Genomic DNA, 17,367 nt, shown 5'->3' on the forward strand with positions numbered 1-17,367 from the left:
TCTATTCTAAATGAATAGTAACCATATTTTTTATCAGCAGTGTATATTCATTTTTCATAGTTCTAGTTTCTCAACTTATTTCCATTCTTTGTTTTGTATCCATTTTGAGTTTCTGTAATTATAAATAACATCCATAGTTGACTATTGGTCACCTCTTTGAGCAATTCGTCTGTTGTGTTGATGAATTTTTATTCGTATTTGTGACTGGCTCAGGGCAGCAACTCTTTAAATAAAGAGTATCAACACACCATGTAAAAAGAAATTAAAAACCACTAGCAGGTAACAAAAATTATCTGAAATCCTTGATAGTGGATCTGCAAAATGCCCAAAACGTCAAACTTACAATGTATGACATGAATACAGTGGCCTTTTTCTTTTTTGATACTAAGGCATAAGAGAAACTACAAAAATATTAAAAGACTGTCTAAATATAAAATAATTTTTCCCGAAAACTTTAACATCTGAAAGTGCCATTTGGTTTATGTTTTTGGTGCTTTGTTACTACTTCTGTCATGTTGATGGTTTTAACCCCTTCGCTTACAAGCGAATTAGAAAGAAATTCTGATGTTCTCTATTTGATGAATTGGCAATAAATTCAGTAACCTTATCCAAACTTAACCGCACATTAGCAAAAGGGAAGAAAAGAAAGCAAATGAAAGATTAAGACAGTATAATAGATGACGTCATAAGAATATAGGTACAAAGTTAGATTTCTTTTCACCATCACCCTACCTGTTCTCTTCAACTCTCATCAGAAAGATACTTTGTATGTGAGGAAAACAGTCACTATCATGGTATACAAAAAACCAAAAGGAAAAAAAAATGTAAGGTTGCAACAAAGCTTCAAGATTATCAGGAGAGAGGAAAGAAAACAGTGAACTTGTTTGAATTCATTCCACTGGCGTTCGGGCGCAATATTACGTCTTTTGATCATAAAGTGGTCAAGCTGATAAAATCTAGATAATAAATCGATATATTTATATAACTGTTAGCTTTAATTGTGTTAAAGTTCACAATTTTCTTATTTGGTTTTTGTTTTTTAACTTCACTTTCATTTCATTTTTCATGTATGGTTTTTGAGGTGGGTGCATTTGACAGTAGCGTAGCTTTTACCAAATTGCCCAAAATATTTCCAAATTTGATTGAAATAAAACTAGACTTTATGACTATAATAATTTTTCTTTTGCAGATTATTGAAGATTCCCATCATAATCTGCATAATAAACAGCAGAATCTTTACAAGCGGATATGTGGAGAAAAGTTTCTGAAAAACTCTAAACCTCGTAAGAATCTTACAAACTATAACAAATTTGGTTGTCTACACTCTTCCTATACTTTACATATCTTTAAGAGTATAAGGGAATCACCTGCAAGATCATATAACAGGAATGATGTAGATGAAGACAATGCGGTTTTGTTCCAATTTAGAAACCATTTATAGCTTTTAATTGATTTTGCAAACTGGTGAAAATTCATGTGAGTGTCAGTGCTGAAATGAAAGCATTTAGAATTTAGAAGAGCATTGATGAAATGAAATGATTTAGACATAGTGTCCATAAAGACTGAAATGTTTACACTGTAGAAAACACACACATCAGCTTGATATCTGTAGTAAAACATATTTACAAATCAGCAATTTAAATCTATATAAAAAATAGACACACGAAAAAGGCACCACATCAGTGTGACATCTGTGGAAGAATGTTTATTTCATTTTAAAAGGCACAAATACATTCCCACTGAGGAGGAGCCGCATCAGTGTGAATTGTTTTTGGACATAGTTAAACATTCACAAAACATCCCACACACAAGAGAAACCATATAATTATGATAATTGTTATAAAATATTTTTTGACATAAATTACAACCGACACAAAAATATTCACAACGAGTGAACCCACACGAATGTGATATATACAGTATATATGTATGTAGTAAAAAGTTTTCTAGCTATACCGATTTGAACATGCACAAAAGAATGCATGCGGGAGAGGAGCCACAGCAGTGTGATATCTGTGGTAAAACCTTCCCGCGAGTATCTCACTTAAAATTACACTACATAGTTCATACTAGAGAGAAGCCACACGAGTGTGAAATCTGTCATAAGACATTTTCTAAAAGTAGCAGTTTAAATATTCACAAAAGAATCCACACGGGAGAGAAGCCACACGGGTGTGAAATCTGCGGTAAACTGTTTTCTCAAGTAGGCAATTTAATTTCACACATTAGGGTTCATAGTGGGGAGAAGCCATACGAGTGCGATATCTGTAGTAAAACATTTTCTTACATAAAGGTTTTAAACATTCATAAAAGAGTTCATACTGGAGAGAAACCCCACGAATGTGATATCTGTAGTAAAGGATTTTCTGCAAGAAGCAGCTACAACCGACACAAAAGAATTCACGCCGGGAAGAAGCCATTCGAGTGCGATATCTGTAGTAAAGGATTCTCTGACAGAAGCAGTTGCAACCGACACAAAAAAGTCCACTCTTTGAAGGAACCACACGAGTGTGAAATCTGTGGTAAAATATTATCTCGATTGGATCATTTAAACCGACACAAAAGAGTCCACACGGGAGAGAAAGTATACGAATGTAATTTTTGTTACCGGAAGTTTTCAACCAGTTCTTATCTGAAGCAACACAAGTTGATTCATTATGAAGGAAGTTCAAATGAAATTGCTAGCGTCGAGCAAATCGCTTAGCACATAAGAGCATGTCTTACCACCAGTGTTATCGGCAAAAATAATTTTCTACGGCATTATTTCTCCTCAACAAAATTTTGAGGAGTGAAATAGAATTTTGATGCATATATTGGTGAACTCTGCCTTCCCATGATATTTTAGTGGAAGAACATACAAGTGATGGAGAGGTTGTTAAAAGAAAAGAATACAGAAATGTAGAGGAATTTAAAAGAACTTTCCGAAAATCTATTTTAAATACAAGGGGGGAAATGAAGTTTTTATTCTGTGAGAAGTTTATGCAAAGTTTATTGTCACTCGTTGAAGTTAAGTTGTTTTCTGCGAATTTTTCATGGACTGATACGGAAGTTAAATTATTGATGAAAATCAATAATTTCTCAATGCGTACTTCTAACTATACCGATGTGTATTTTTTTTCCGTATGTCATAAGGGCATACGAAACGTTTCGTATTGAATGTGCTACCGCCATGTGTTTCAGCTGACATAAATTTCTTTCGTTGGATCACCTTGAGAAAATTGAAGGATCAACTTTTTTAAAATGGTCCGAAAATATTGTTCAAAAAGAATGTATTTGTTGTGTGCAAAATGTTTGAATAAAGGTTCTGTCTTCACGTGCCAATAGCGGTAGTTTTAGTACGTTCTCTATATACAGGGCATCCATGATTAAAAGACTATTTTAAAGTAGCCTGCAGTCGAAAACAGTCATCAGAAAATTTTGTGGAGGACTTCATGAAGTGATTAGAATTTGTTTCAGGGGTTGGGGGAATTACTTGCGCATGGCGCCACCACAGGGTGTTTTATTAAGAAATGACACATTTAGCCAAACGTTTACAATTTGAACAATTGTTAAACACTTTTACGATTGTTACTACAACAAAACATGTTCCACATGATGGCCATCATTTTCAGGTACCATGTGAGATAGCATGCTCCACAACTGACCGAAGTCCATGTGGAGAAAAGTTCAGCACTTGCTGTGAAATGCTGTCTTTATGATCGGGTAAAGTTCTTGGATTGTCACGACTTACCAGACGTTTCAAATGCCCCCAAAGCCAAAAATCGCATGGATTAAGGTCCGGGGATTGGGGAGGCCATAGATTAGTGAAGTGCCGGCTGAGGACATTCATCTGTAAAATGTGTTTCAAGAACATTCTTAACAGACACTGCAATGTGTGGAAGAGCTCCGTCTTGCATAGATTGTGTCTGCAAGGCAGTGACATGCTTGCTGAGAGGGAACGATTTCGTTCTGTAATAACAATGCATATCACTTCCCGGTGATCGAGCATGTCACTGAACCTGTAGAACGTAACTCCTTGTAAATAGAAGTAGGGACCGAGAATAAATGATGCAGTAAATCCACACCATACCGTCAAGGAACCTCTAAGATAGCGTGCAGATTTTCTGGTTCCCAAATTGTGAGTTTTGACTGCACCATCCAAGTGAAATGAGCTTCGTCTGTCCAGAGAATATTCCAAGGCCATTCTGAATCGACCTCAACGCGAGCTAAAAACTGCAGTGAGAACCGGAGTCGAGCGTCATAATCGTGTGGAAGCAACCACTGCACAAGTGAAAGTTTGTACGGATAATATCGGAGAATATTCCACATGATCTTATGGGCAGTTGAGCGCGGCCTACCTAACGCCTGTGCTACACGCCTGGCACTACCACCTGAAGCGAAACCTCCTGTACTGCGTCTATAGAAACGGGTTTTCTTCCTCTTCCGGGACGAACAGCCAACGATCCTGTGGTTTCAAATTTCGTTATCATACTCCAAAGGTTTTAACATTCATTGGACCTTTTCAAATCCTCTTCCAAGTCCGATATTTCCGTAGAGCAGTTACTGCGGCATTGCTGTTTTGGTAAAACAATTTGACCAGGGAAGCGCGATCTCGTAAACTTATCGTTATTTTGAGCAGCAAACACCTTGAAAAACAAGATCTCCGTGAATGTTTCAAGGTTTTATAACAACTGCTGCGTGACATCACATAAATTTACATGTTTACTACAGGTATTCAAAGTGAAATGCCCTCTGGTGGTGACATCTGCAACTAATTTTTTATCTCCGAAACAAATTCCTATTACTTCATGTAGTCCTCCACAAAATTTCACACTTTTCGGATGACAGGTTTCGTCTGTAGGCTACTTCAAAATATGGTCTTTTAATTATGAACGCCCTATATATAGAACTTTGGATTGAATGAATTTGAGTCTTCTTAATATTTTGAAGATTATGGGATAAGGTGCATTGTTTCTGTCTGCTGTCAGACGAGGATGATAAGTGATTCCCAAGGTACGTAATTCTGTGACAAAAGTTTCAACCGTAGATTTCATGTTAGAAAACTCATTTCTGAGGTCATCAATTATCTTAATAAAGTCCTTGTGATGAAATCTTGTTCATGATGGGTGATTCTATTGTCCTTGATCATGTCCAAGTCCTTATGTAACTTATCAAAAGTTCCACTGTAAAATATTATGTTGTGAAAACATTAAAACAGAAAGTATAGTTGTGATATCAAAATCAGTTATGCCTTAGCTTGGCACGTTCTGATAATGAATGAGTAAACTGATCCACAATACATGAAACACGTAGGGGTTCCATTAGTTGTTGTTGAACAGATGAGTCGGCTGGAGATCCAGGTTTGTTCCGACGAGGCAATTGTGATTCCCCAAGGTACGTAATTCTGGGACAAAAGTTGCAACCATAGATTTCATATCTTAATAAAGTCCTTGTGATGAAATCCTGGGGGTGAACTATCTCTGCGGTCCTTAGCCGAAAAAAAGTAGTTAAGCCCCGATTTGTCCTTAGATGGCCAGTAGTTCGACTTTTCGATACTATCTCTAAGCTAAGGACTTTTTTTTAGTAGTTACTTAGGACCGCTGCTAAGGACTGCCTAGCACCAGTCCTAAAGCAGCAAGAAAAGTAGTTCACGGCGGCCATCTTGGAAAAGAGGAAATTTTGCCTCTGGCCGCGAGCTCTCGCTGTGATATTTAGCGATGAAATATGCTGTTTTTTTTCGAATTAAAAAATTTTTTACGATAATAATGACAGATAAAACTTGGATTATATCTTCGGTGTCATCAAAGTTGAAGTGATTCATCGTTATATCCTCAAAAACCTGCTGTAGTATACATACGTGTATGTTGACATCGGCGATCGAAGCCACGACGAAGTGCTAGCATGTTCATTACTGAGGTAAGAATTATTTTATTGCTATCGAACTATATAAGAAGAGTGTTAGAGATATTATTAATATTTTTTTGCTCGGTAAATGCGTTATTTAAAAATATAAATGGACATAATGTCACGCAATCAATAGGGCAGTGGATCCCACTTGGTAATGCTGAAAAATATCAAATAGCCCATGTATATTTTGGGTTGTATTGAAAATATTTACATGGCGAATGAAAGATGAATCTTCTATTACGATAATATCAGATTGAAATTTTACATTCTATGTTTTTTGCTACATTAATTTTTTTAATGAAAAATTATGTCTAAATGAATTGAGCACATGCGTAAATAAATAATAACAAATACAATTCATTGATAATAAATTATAGCACCTAAATGGCAAAAATTTTAATTAATTTTTTTGTGATGAGTAATGGTGAAATTGAAATAAAGCATGGTAAAAATTGGCAGTAATGTTAAATATTAAATTTTGTAAAACTTGTGCACTAAATTTAGTGTAAAGGATTAAAATATAGATTTGATATTTTGAACTGTTCAAATGAACAATATTGTAATACTTAGTGAAAGTTAAATTTTCAGAAAAAAATCATATGCTGCTACTTTAAAAATTGCACTCTGTAACTCACTCTGAGATGAATATTTAATAAGGAATCATTATATTGTTTTGTTGATATAAAAAATGAAGTTCGTACAATGGGACTAAAAAACAAAGTTTTAATTTCACGCACAGTTTTTAGTGTTGAGGTATATATATATTATAATGAAAGGAAGCAGATTAGTGTTTGAAACATATTACTACTTCAGTATTTGGGTTATGGCCTTGCTGTGTGTGTTCAAATTGAATTTTTTGCCAAAAATTGTTTTTGATTTTGTGTGTATGGGTAACGACAGAAAAAAAATTTCCATGTCGAATACTTAAGAACTTTAAAATATAACATTTTGAGATGTTGTGGAACTGAAACTTTTAACAAGCATTTATTTTTTAACGATGTTGTTAGTAAACAGCTGATATATATATATTGTATATACATTTGTGAGACTTTTCTAACTCTTGAAAAATTTTGTTTCCCAGGAAATTGGCTGTAGGTAGCTACGAAGTAATGTGAAGGTTTTTAAGGTTACCAAAAAACTCTTCCCAGAGCAAACAAAGGTAATTTTAATTCTTTGTATTTGACTTTGAGCAACAGTTTCCATTATTATTTTCATGTAAAATAAAATATTTCCATGCATGATTTAATGACATAAATTTTAACATTGTGTCGCATCATTTTCACTGATTTCATTTGTATCAACAACCCTAGGGGAACAAATACAGTCGAACCCCCGATTTAATGCCACCATCCCATCCAAAGAATTTTGGTGTTATATCAGATCGCAGACATAACAGTGTTTCGGAGAGGTTGTATTACATAAATTCACATATTTATTAAGAAATGTTGTATTTCAGTGTCTTATTTATGTTGCACCATGATTAAAATAACCTATTTCATACACATTCAATTTTAAGTTGAGAAAATTCATAAAAATTGTAAACTGTACAATCACTTGAATATTTCTCAATATAAAACTTAACAGAAATATACTTCCCTCTGAAATTATTGTAATTTCAGCAACTCATTTTATGTGTGCAAAAACAAAATAAGCAGGGGGGGGGGAAAGGTGGCATTGTTTTTAGTCCATACCATATTGGTTTTTCTCGAGAAATATCTTTTTATGAGTAATTTTCTTTATAATCATAATTTTTTCAGATACTATTGAAAGAACAACTCTTTTTGACATAATTGAATTGAGCAAATTAAGACAGATTTCTTAATGGCTACCTGTACCACTCAAAATTTGACCAGTGCAAGTAAAAACATGTATACTGTAGAAAAACCTGTCTTGGCTATATAAATGAGAGGGAGGGCATTAAAAAAAACCTTTAGAAGCTTTGCTAACTGAAAAGCAATATTAATTCTTTGAAAAACGTGTTATATTTACTGATGAGCAAATTTTGTGAATGGAAATATTAAAACAATATGTTTGACGACAAATAATATTATACTTTTTAACTAGTAAGACCATACAACACTGCAAAATTTCTATGTTAATTTAAATAGGGTTCCCTGATCCACAAGAGGTTGCTAAGGATGTGTTTTAGAGCGAAGCTGAAAGTAAAGTGAAAATTTGAAGTTAGCTGCGTGCCAATAGGTTTTTTCACTTCATCTGTCTGACCAAAATTTTAGGGTAGAACCATGGCTCGAAAAATTGAAAAACATTTTAGGTGCCGGCCAAATTTCTTGGCAGCCAAGCATATTTTTAGGAGAAATAATCCAAAGTAAAAACAAATTATATTCAACTTTTTTAGCACTTGGTGATGATCTTCACATATCGGAAGATGCAGACATAAACTCAAAATATTTTGTGATCTGCATAGAAAATTTTAGGTGTCAGTATGGTTTTCTTTTTTGCAATGTTGGCTCCTAAGATTTGTGAAGCCCTAGGTAAAAAGATCTAGACATGAACAAGTGCATCTGTGTGCAATGCCAGGCCTCCCTTGTAAAACACAGTTGATGCATTTTGGATCCTACTGTGATAAAATGGTGGCGAGTCAACAAAGTGCTATTGTGCACGAATTATCTCTACTTATGCAAATAAAGACTGTTATAATTTGAAATCAAATATACAGTACATTTAAAGATTGATAAGCATAATAAAGGTGTTTTTTTCTTCCTCTTTCTAATTTCAGGTAAATCAACATTTGAAGATGCAAATGAAAATTAATGAATCTCAAAAAATTATATTCTTGAAGGATGCGATTTCTAAGAAAAGTACAACAAATAAATTGTGATTATGATAACTTTCTATGAATATATGTTTGAAATAAAATGTTTTTGTATGACAAATCATGTGTGCAAGTTGTTATTCAATTCATGTTTCTATTAATCAACTTCAATCAATCATTCATCTTCTAATCAACTGAAATGAAATATACGATCAAATGAAAGTTATCAGGTGAAGTTATTTGTTGGAAGCTAAATATGAAACAGATAAATTGATGAAAGATCTTTAATATAGAAGTATTCACTTGCATTAACAGGTAAGTGCTCATTCATAGAGAATCATGTTCTGATAATATTTTTTAATACTGAGGAGAAACCCATAGTTTAAAATACAGAACTACAATACGCAGCAAGGCAGTTAATTCTTTTAATTATAAATTATCAATAATTTATTATTTTAATTGCTCCAGAAAGAATTTGCAATTCGTTGTTTCAATGAATTTAAAAGGAATAAAAATGGATAATTAAAAAATCATTTAACAAATTGGTTTTTAAAAAAAAGTAGCACTCAATATTAAAAACAGTATTCAGCTGGGGCCTCAAGTACGGCTCCCGAGGTGAATAGGGGGCCCAAAAATCTATAATTATTTTGCATAATAACCCTTTCAAGAAGAGGCGCCCCCCCCCCAAAAAAAAAGGGAAAGTCTGCCCCGAAAAGGCACATTACGGCCATAGGCTCAACTAGTGCCGGTAACCTTAATTTAAAATCTTACATTTGGTTGTAAGAATTTTTTTTTCAAATTTTGATTTCATCAGTATGCGACCCGCTTATATGCAGCTGGGGTCCCATATACTCGCTTCTTCAAGCATCCAAAAGTGGGGTCCATGAGCTGGGACAAGAAAAATACTTTGACTAGCCAGCGATATTAGAGAAAAAAAAATTGCAAAACACGGGTGACAAAAAAATGTATGGCGAGTCCTTCGGAAAAAAAAAGTTTGTTTACAACATGTTTGTTTGTAAACATGAAATCGCTGCCACAACCCACTGCGGAAAAACGATTGTTAAATAATTAGTAGTAGTTGTAGGCTTCAAACGGCATCCCGATTGGTTAGAGATCTGTTACTCTCGAAACCAAAAATTTTCTCCCCCTCTAACTACTGTTTCACGTCACGTGACCTTAAGGACTGGTAGTACATAGTACCTCTTAACTACTAGTAGTTGAAGCGGTCCTTAGCTTCAGTCTTCCGACCGGTAGTTCATTAGGACTAGTAGTTACTAAGGACTGCAGAGATAGTTCACCCCCTGTTTATGATAGGGGATTCCATTGTCCTTGATTAAATCCAACTCCTTGTGTAACTGATCAAACATGGATTTAACACTGATTTTGTGATCCATTCCAGGTTCTTAAGAATGTCAAGCCGATTTGATTGTGAAATCCTTTTACCCAGAGAATTGTTTCTGTCTTTAAATACTTTCCTGGCTCGCGCGAGAGATAAAGGAACACAGTTTTGACATTTGAATTCCAGTATTTTTGTTCCAATTTATATATTTCACAGCTATGGTCAGATGCCATATGATGAGCATTGCAATTCGAGCAATTGAGATTTTCAGATGCGCAATGATTTGAAGAATGGGATTCAGATGCGCAATGATTTGAAGAATGGGATTCAGAACCACATTTGATGCAAATGGGTGCTGTACGGAAACAATATTTTGTAGGGTGGGTAAATTTATAGCATTTTAGGCACTGTCTCGGTCTATCAATGAATAATTTGATATTTCTTCTGATCAACCATACTATTTTCTGGCACATAATGACCCAAGATGGCGACCAGGACATTAATAGTTGATTTACATTTAAAAGTGAATCTCCTTACTTCCAATACACATAAATTATTCCTTTCTTCAATTTCTGTAATTAAGTCTTTCAAATCTTCTTGTGCTTCCTCAGTAAAAATCGAATGGATAATTTTTCTAGAAGTAACTGGTTTCATATGAATGTCCAGAAACGATTTCAAATTCAGAATATTCATAGCCGTATTTATGTTTGATGTTTCCACAACCGGATGGTTTTGTGGACGTGAAGTGTGTTGAAGTGATGTCATTGGGTGAACGATTATTTTCTTTCAAAAAATTGTTGAAGATTTTTGGGCTCAATTTCAGAAAAAAAACCCTCAATTTCCTTCCATTTTAGCAGAATGCTAAATTTTTCTTCACCAGAATTCGAGGCCTGTTTAAGAATGTCAAAATTTGTTTTGTTTGATACCACGTGGGTAACAGAGTCTACTCCCATGTTAATTGAATTAGCCATTACTGAAGTTTTTCCATTTGATGACATAAGACAGCGAAGAAAGGAAAAAAAAAGTGACTTACTTTTCCAAGTCTCCACAAAAGACCGCTTACGCGGCACCCTAACAAAAAATTTCTAATAGTTACTAATTAGAACTGTGAAAAACATCAATTAACTAAAAATTGAATTAAGGCACAACTGTGCTAAAAAAATAAAAAAAGTACTCGATAAATACGACACACAACCAAAAAAAGACAACCGACCACTCTTACCCGCGATTAGGGCGAAACTCATTTCATCAGTGAGAGCACGATCCCAACATCAAAACCTGTCTGGTAAACATTCTCGACTTTGGTCAGAAATCGTAGCCGGTCAATTTGTCGCTCCTCAGTTCGTCGCAGTACAAATTCGTCGTGACATCAAATTTATCATTAAATTAATTCGTCACGACGTCGATTCTTCACTGTACACGTTCCACGCAATCTTGTATGTAGGTTTTGTTTTATACGTAAAATAAAAAACGTGAACAAAAGTGTACACGTAGTTTACTAAAAATAATTAATTTTTGTCATTTTGGGAAGGTCATCGAAATTAAAATTTCAATTGATATTAATATTTTATTATTTAATTATTGTAACTAATAGGGCTAGGATTATTATGCTCTAAAAACTTTTAAAATATGCTCTATGAAAAATTCATTGATGATCTTGAAAATCTGTAAACATACCCTATAAAATGAAAAATATATATGTCCTAAAATTTTTTTCATTCCCATCTCAAATAACATTAGTTTTAGAAAAATAATATGATAATGAGAAGTGTTGATGCAGCCTAAATTTTGGAACCATTACTTATTGTATGAACAAAAATTCTTCGTTTTACTAACTGATCTAAAAAAGCCAAAATTTCCCTCAAAAACGTCCCTTTTGAGTAAGTTCTTCCCTACAAATGCAGAATTAATGTGCTGCCATCTATAGGTGAAAATACCTAGCCAAGCATTCAGCTTTAGAAAAGCATTGCATAAAATTAAAATAAATAATTCTTTTTAATTGATAAAACTCTCAAAATTTCCCACAAACGCTAAACCATTCCCCCCATCTACCAATTTTAGCCAATTTTTCCCACGAGTTACCATTACCGATTCAGATGATTAATCTATTTTTAAATATAGCCCCCCCCCCTCCTTGCGTACACCTATGTGAGCACCCACGGATTGGAAATACTTCCGACGCCTCTGCCTCGTTTTGAATCATCGGACGACATTTTCGTTGTTTTTGGTCCTGTTCGAACGACACATGAGATTACGCCAGATTCCGGAAGAATTGTGGATAACGTATCTCATCAACAGCTTACCGAAGGAGGTGGCTAGGATCTGTGCCAGGGAGTCTGACGACAAGTTCAAGGACTATCGATCAAGCAACTGCTGTTGAAGCGATTTAAGCTACATCACATCAGTATACCTGAAGGGCTAGTATTTTTAAGCTCCAAAGATTCAAGGTCATTGCTGATTGGTTGAAAAACCTGAATTTCAGGATGTTTTACCAATCAGCAATGACTCCATTTTTAGTGCATATAAATCCAAGCCTTTAGAGATCTCGTCAGAGGCGGAAACTGTAAAAACCAGCCTGAAGCGGGATTAGAATAGCGAAGAAAAAACTGTTATCTTTATCTCGATAAAAATTATGAAATATGCAAAATATGGCTTAAAATTGTGAAATATGCAATATATGGCTTAAAATTGTGAAAATATGCTCTATCCCGTAAAAATAGCGAGATATGCAAAAAAAAAAAAAAAAAAAAAAAAATGCAAAGACAGAAATCCGAGCCCTAGTAATTACCATATCAATTACGTTAAAAATTTAACTATATAAAAATTGTGACGGTCGGTGTGGTGTATACGGAGCAGTGAACTTGAACAATTTCTTTATTCTACATTAATACAGAACAACTCTACGTTAAAATGCGAAACTGACAACCCTTCGTCATGAAGGTTAAAATCGAACTCCTCGAGAACGTCTTCGTCTCTCGATACAAGCTTAAACCTCACGTGTCTCGTGAATAAAAGTATTATTGTACGTCCTTGTGAACAGCTTGCCTGCTACATACTCCCCCCTCTGGTTTCGTGGACGTCCCGGCAAGGAATGGGAGGTTGTCTCCTCTTCCTTGATGGCACTTCGGATACAGCATCCGGTTCCCTACTTGATGTGAGAGGGAGGTCAACTTTTGGGAGTCTTGCCATTTTCCGTAATGGCACTAAAGAAACAGTAATCGGTTTTCCGCATGGTGTGTGGTATACGCCGCGAGAGAGAGAGACCCGATTTGGCCGGATCAGCGACAATGCACCTCGTAGGCGATTTCTGGGCTAGCACAGGGTACGGTCTATATCGTTGTGGCGTGAACTTAGTCGACCAGTTCTTCCTTCGAGAACCCTGCCTGGGACCGTTGTCAGCATAATCTTTGCGTTCATTCCGTTTTCGTTCCATCTTCTGCTTCACAGAACCTCTAGAAAGGCTTCGCATGGGAGTCAATCTGTTTTCACGACTTCTTTTGTCATGGCTGCGACCTTCTGATCGACGTGCGTTAAGGTTTTTATCAGAATACTTAAAGCCGCTCCCCCTGCATTTAGTTCCCATTGCTAGCACTGCTTATACTTGCTTGGGTTCTTGACTCACGGAAGCTATTGTTAGACGTTATTGTTTGGCTTGGCATTCTACAATGATGCCGTATGTGAAAATATCATGGTAATCCTGGACCGCGTCGCCTGGCACCGGAAAGTTCGACTCGTTCGTTCTCGCAGAAACGTGAGTCTAGTACTTTCTCGTCTGTCAGAGTAACTCGTGGTTGCCCTTGCAACGGTTGGTGATGGAAGCTTCCTGCGGATCGTTGGATTTCGCTACGGACAGCAGGACGTGGATGGCCTGAAACATTACGTGGATAGTCACGAACGCAACCCGTTTGGTTCCTGAGACGTCTAGACCGATCCCACCGCTGAGGTTCGGATTCCATATCACCATAGTGAACTTCACCTTCGGGAGTGTCCCCTCCCCCTGGACTGAAAATAATTTCGTCCTGTTTCCATTGCTTACCTTCAACTCGACATAGTTGGCAGGAATTCAAGTTGACATGCTTTACTACATATTGAACAGTTTTAACCCTAGACTCGTTTACGAAGTGGAATCGCTTCCGAGTATTTTTCCCGAAGAACCATTGTCTTCGCTTGAGATCCAACACTATACCAGCTTTCTCCAGAAAGTCGATTCCCAAAAGAGTGCTGTTACCGACGATTCCAGGAAGAACTATGAATTTCGTGCTTAGTCGCTTCCATTGGATGTTGACCAATACCGTTGTGGTCAACGCATTCACCGTTGATTGCTGTCCGTTTGAAGAACGATTCTCAAAGTTTCTTGACAGAATTTGGCGTTTTGCTCTTTCAAAATACGATGCAGAGTATCGCTTGCAATAGCAATCCTTGACAGACCTGAATCTACAAGGAAGCTGGTGGAAATGGTCAGATTCCTGAAAAATCACCCAGAAAAAGCCAAACTGGATGAAGATAACAGCCCAGATGAGGAGACGACAACAGCAAACAGGGGCCAACTCAGGCGATCTGCCAGACTGGTCAACAGACGAGTCGAATATGCAGAACAAGATCTCACCGACGAAGAAGATGATGCGGAGAACCCGAAAGAGTCAAAGTTCACAGCACTTCACGGAATACCTCTCTCGGCAATGGCTGCAGACGACCAATTTAATATATCTGTAGTATTTTTTGATGTGGCACATGACTTCGGCAAATTGCAGCTTTGACTGTTGCACCCGCATGTAGTTCCTCGGGTGAAAAGAGGGACGGGAGGCCAGACCGTTCGGAGGTGCGGGAAGAGGCAAGGAGGGCAGGATTGGGTGTCGGCGGGTCAGATGGCTTCATGCGTGGTCGGAAGTGGCGCGCCGATTGGGGCCCTTGTCGCGAGGCGTTCCATGTTTTACTTGATGAGGGGTGGTGTTCTCGTCCTGTGGCAGGTTCTCTCTCGTGTCCGCAGTGGAGGTTCCTGGGGGTGGAGGTGGTCGGGGTCTCCCTTCGCGGGGCGTGTTGGGGCGCTGTGGACCACGCCGGTGGGGCCTTGTCGCGGGTGTCGGGACTGGGGCTGGGGTCACGCCCGCGGTGCTGTCCTGACTTTGTCGAGCGGTGATGTGCCCTGGGATTGGGGGTGTGGTTGTGCTGCTTGAGGGTTTGGCGGGATGTTAGTTCTATACTATACTATACTATCGCTTGCAATACAATCACGTAGCACCGCTGTCGGCACAGGCAGTTCCCACTTTGCCATTCACATGAATTGTCAACAACGCTACGGGTTTTGCTACAGATGTACATAAATTCAGTTCCATTTGACCAATCTGAGCGGTAATCTCTGTGGTTTTAGGGTTACAGGTTGGACACTGCGTTCTAATTACTCCCAGGTATCCACATCCATAGCAGCTTACAGGTCGCTATTCATCCAGACTGATCATAGGAGGTGTCTGTTCATCTGCACGAAAGGTCTGGGGAATCACTGGTTTTGATGACGTCCGTGGATATTTTCTCGGTGTTTGCTTTCGACGACCCTCGACATCGTACTGCTGGTTGAATTTCTTTGTAAAGGTACTCCTGGCATCTTCATACACGTTCCGATGGGGAGATCAACATGGCCCATACATCGATGAAATGTTCTTTCACTTGTGGAGGGCACTACTTCATCTGATAAGCTATAACTAGATTGATCAAGTCCTCGAATGTTATGACCTTAACTTCTGCTAACCACTCTTCAAGATCAGGGCCGTCTCAAGAGTATCATGGGCCCTCGGACTAAGTGGTTTTTCGGTAACCCTACCTGGTAAATCCTAGAAAATTTCAACCGGATCTCATTTTTGTGAGGCCCGGATGGGCCCATGCGTTAAGACGACACTGTTCAAGATACGTTTTCAACTGGAAATAAAAGTCACGCCATGAACTCTCCGAGTTCTTACGATGCTCTACAAAAATTTGTCGAAATCTGTCCGCATGTAGCTTAAATCGCTTCAACAGCAGTTGCTTGATCGATAGTCCTTCAACTTGTCGTCAGACTCCCTGGCACAGATCCTAGCCACCTCCTTCGGTAAGCTGTTGATGAGATACGTTATCCACAATTCTTCCGGAATCTGGCGTAATCTCATGTGTCGTTCGAACAGGACCAAAAACAACGAAAATGTCGTCCGATGATTCAAAACGAGGCAGAGGCGTCGGAAGTATTTCCAATCCGTGGGTGCTCACATAGGTGTACGCAAGGAAGGGGGGGGGGGCTATATTTAAAAAAAAATATATATATATATTGAATTTTTTTATTTTTGTTATATTTCTATAGAAATACTGTATCACAGTGGTTCTCAACCAGTGCTCCGCGGAGCCCTTGGGGGCTAGGGCTCCAGGGCAATAAAATAAATCTGTGAATATGATAAATAAATAAATAAAAGGAAGCTTCTCTGCGAGGCTCGCCATGGAAATAATATACTAAAAAGAGCTCTGTGAGACAAAAGGTTGAAAACCACAGCTGCATTGGCGTACGCAAAGGGGAGATTCTCCCCCCCCCCCTAAGCCGTTTCAATTTGCAGGAAAAAACCGAAAAAAATTTGCGTACGCCTATGCACGGCTGTATATTACGGGCAGGGTGGGGTGAGCCAAGAGACAAAGTTTTCATCTATGCGAAACGTTCGTTCAGCGTCCGAAAATTCGCAAATGTGTTTCCAGCTATGTATAATTAATCATTTTTGTTGCACTACCTTCATTTTCTGCACACGAGGGATAATTAGACCGGGACATACAATTCATTCCCGATTCCGGACGGTAGATTTTTTTTATACTCACCCAGAGGCTGGTGCGCTAGCCCCTCGGTGTGGAACTCCCTGCGGTAGCAAACGTTTTTTGTGGTCGTGTCGCCGTTTCTGTTGTTCCCCAGTGTCAGGAAAGTTTCTGACAAGAACGAATCGGGTATCGAACACGCGATACCTCTAAACATGCTTTGGTATTTTTTAGGTAAGTATCTTATCAACCTCGGCTACCGCACCTAATGTATCAAAATTTATCAAAAATTAGTTTTCACCAAGAATCATCAATCCAATAGTTAGAGTTTCACAGTCGAACTTTTTTTTCCCTTAAGATGTGAAAGAGGTCTGGTAGAATTCCATGTGAGAAATGACCGATTGACATTCGATCATTTTCTCACATTTTTTTGGGGGGGGGGGGTGGACCCACAAGTCCCCCGCTACGCCCTTGTAATCAAGTAAATTGCATGTTATTACGAATCAGTTCTGAGCATCTAGCAAGCATTTTCCAACAAATATATTTTGCATGATACAAGCGAAAAGACTAACTACACTGCTCAAAACAATTAGGGGAGCAAGCAAAAAAG

At 37.6% G+C, this 17,367-nt stretch overlaps 1 protein-coding gene and 1 long non-coding RNA gene across 3 annotated transcripts in view; both read left to right on the forward strand.

Moving 5' to 3' along the window:
* LOC149065155 (uncharacterized) overlaps positions 1-6,333 on the forward strand; it is a 52,382-nt gene extending 46,049 nt beyond the window's left edge. Inside the window, exon 2 of one of the 2 annotated variants that reach the window (XR_016195677.1) lies at positions 1,190-6,333. Coding sequence is in view for 1 of the 2 variants with exons in the window: in XM_089254433.1 (XP_089110559.1) it covers positions 1,190-1,441 (252 nt within the window). In the remaining variant the exon portion in view is untranslated. The remainder of the gene's footprint in view (positions 1-1,189) is intronic. The other variant, XM_089254433.1, reaches the window with a different exon arrangement.
* A 9-nt stretch (positions 6,334-6,342) lies between these two features.
* On the forward strand, positions 6,343-8,920 carry LOC149065159 (uncharacterized). Its single transcript, XR_016195680.1, has 3 exons — positions 6,343-7,045; positions 7,197-7,294; positions 8,624-8,920. It is a non-coding gene; the product is annotated as an uncharacterized LOC149065159 (long non-coding RNA).
* Positions 8,921-17,367: the final 8,447 nt, after the last annotated feature.

The sequence above is a fragment of the Pholcus phalangioides genome, unplaced genomic scaffold (genome assembly GCF_987345545.1).
Source record: "Pholcus phalangioides strain wild (caught in Gottingen) unplaced genomic scaffold, Ppha-v1.0 ptg000041l_1, whole genome shotgun sequence".
Classification (NCBI taxonomy): domain Eukaryota; kingdom Metazoa; phylum Arthropoda; class Arachnida; order Araneae; family Pholcidae; genus Pholcus; species Pholcus phalangioides.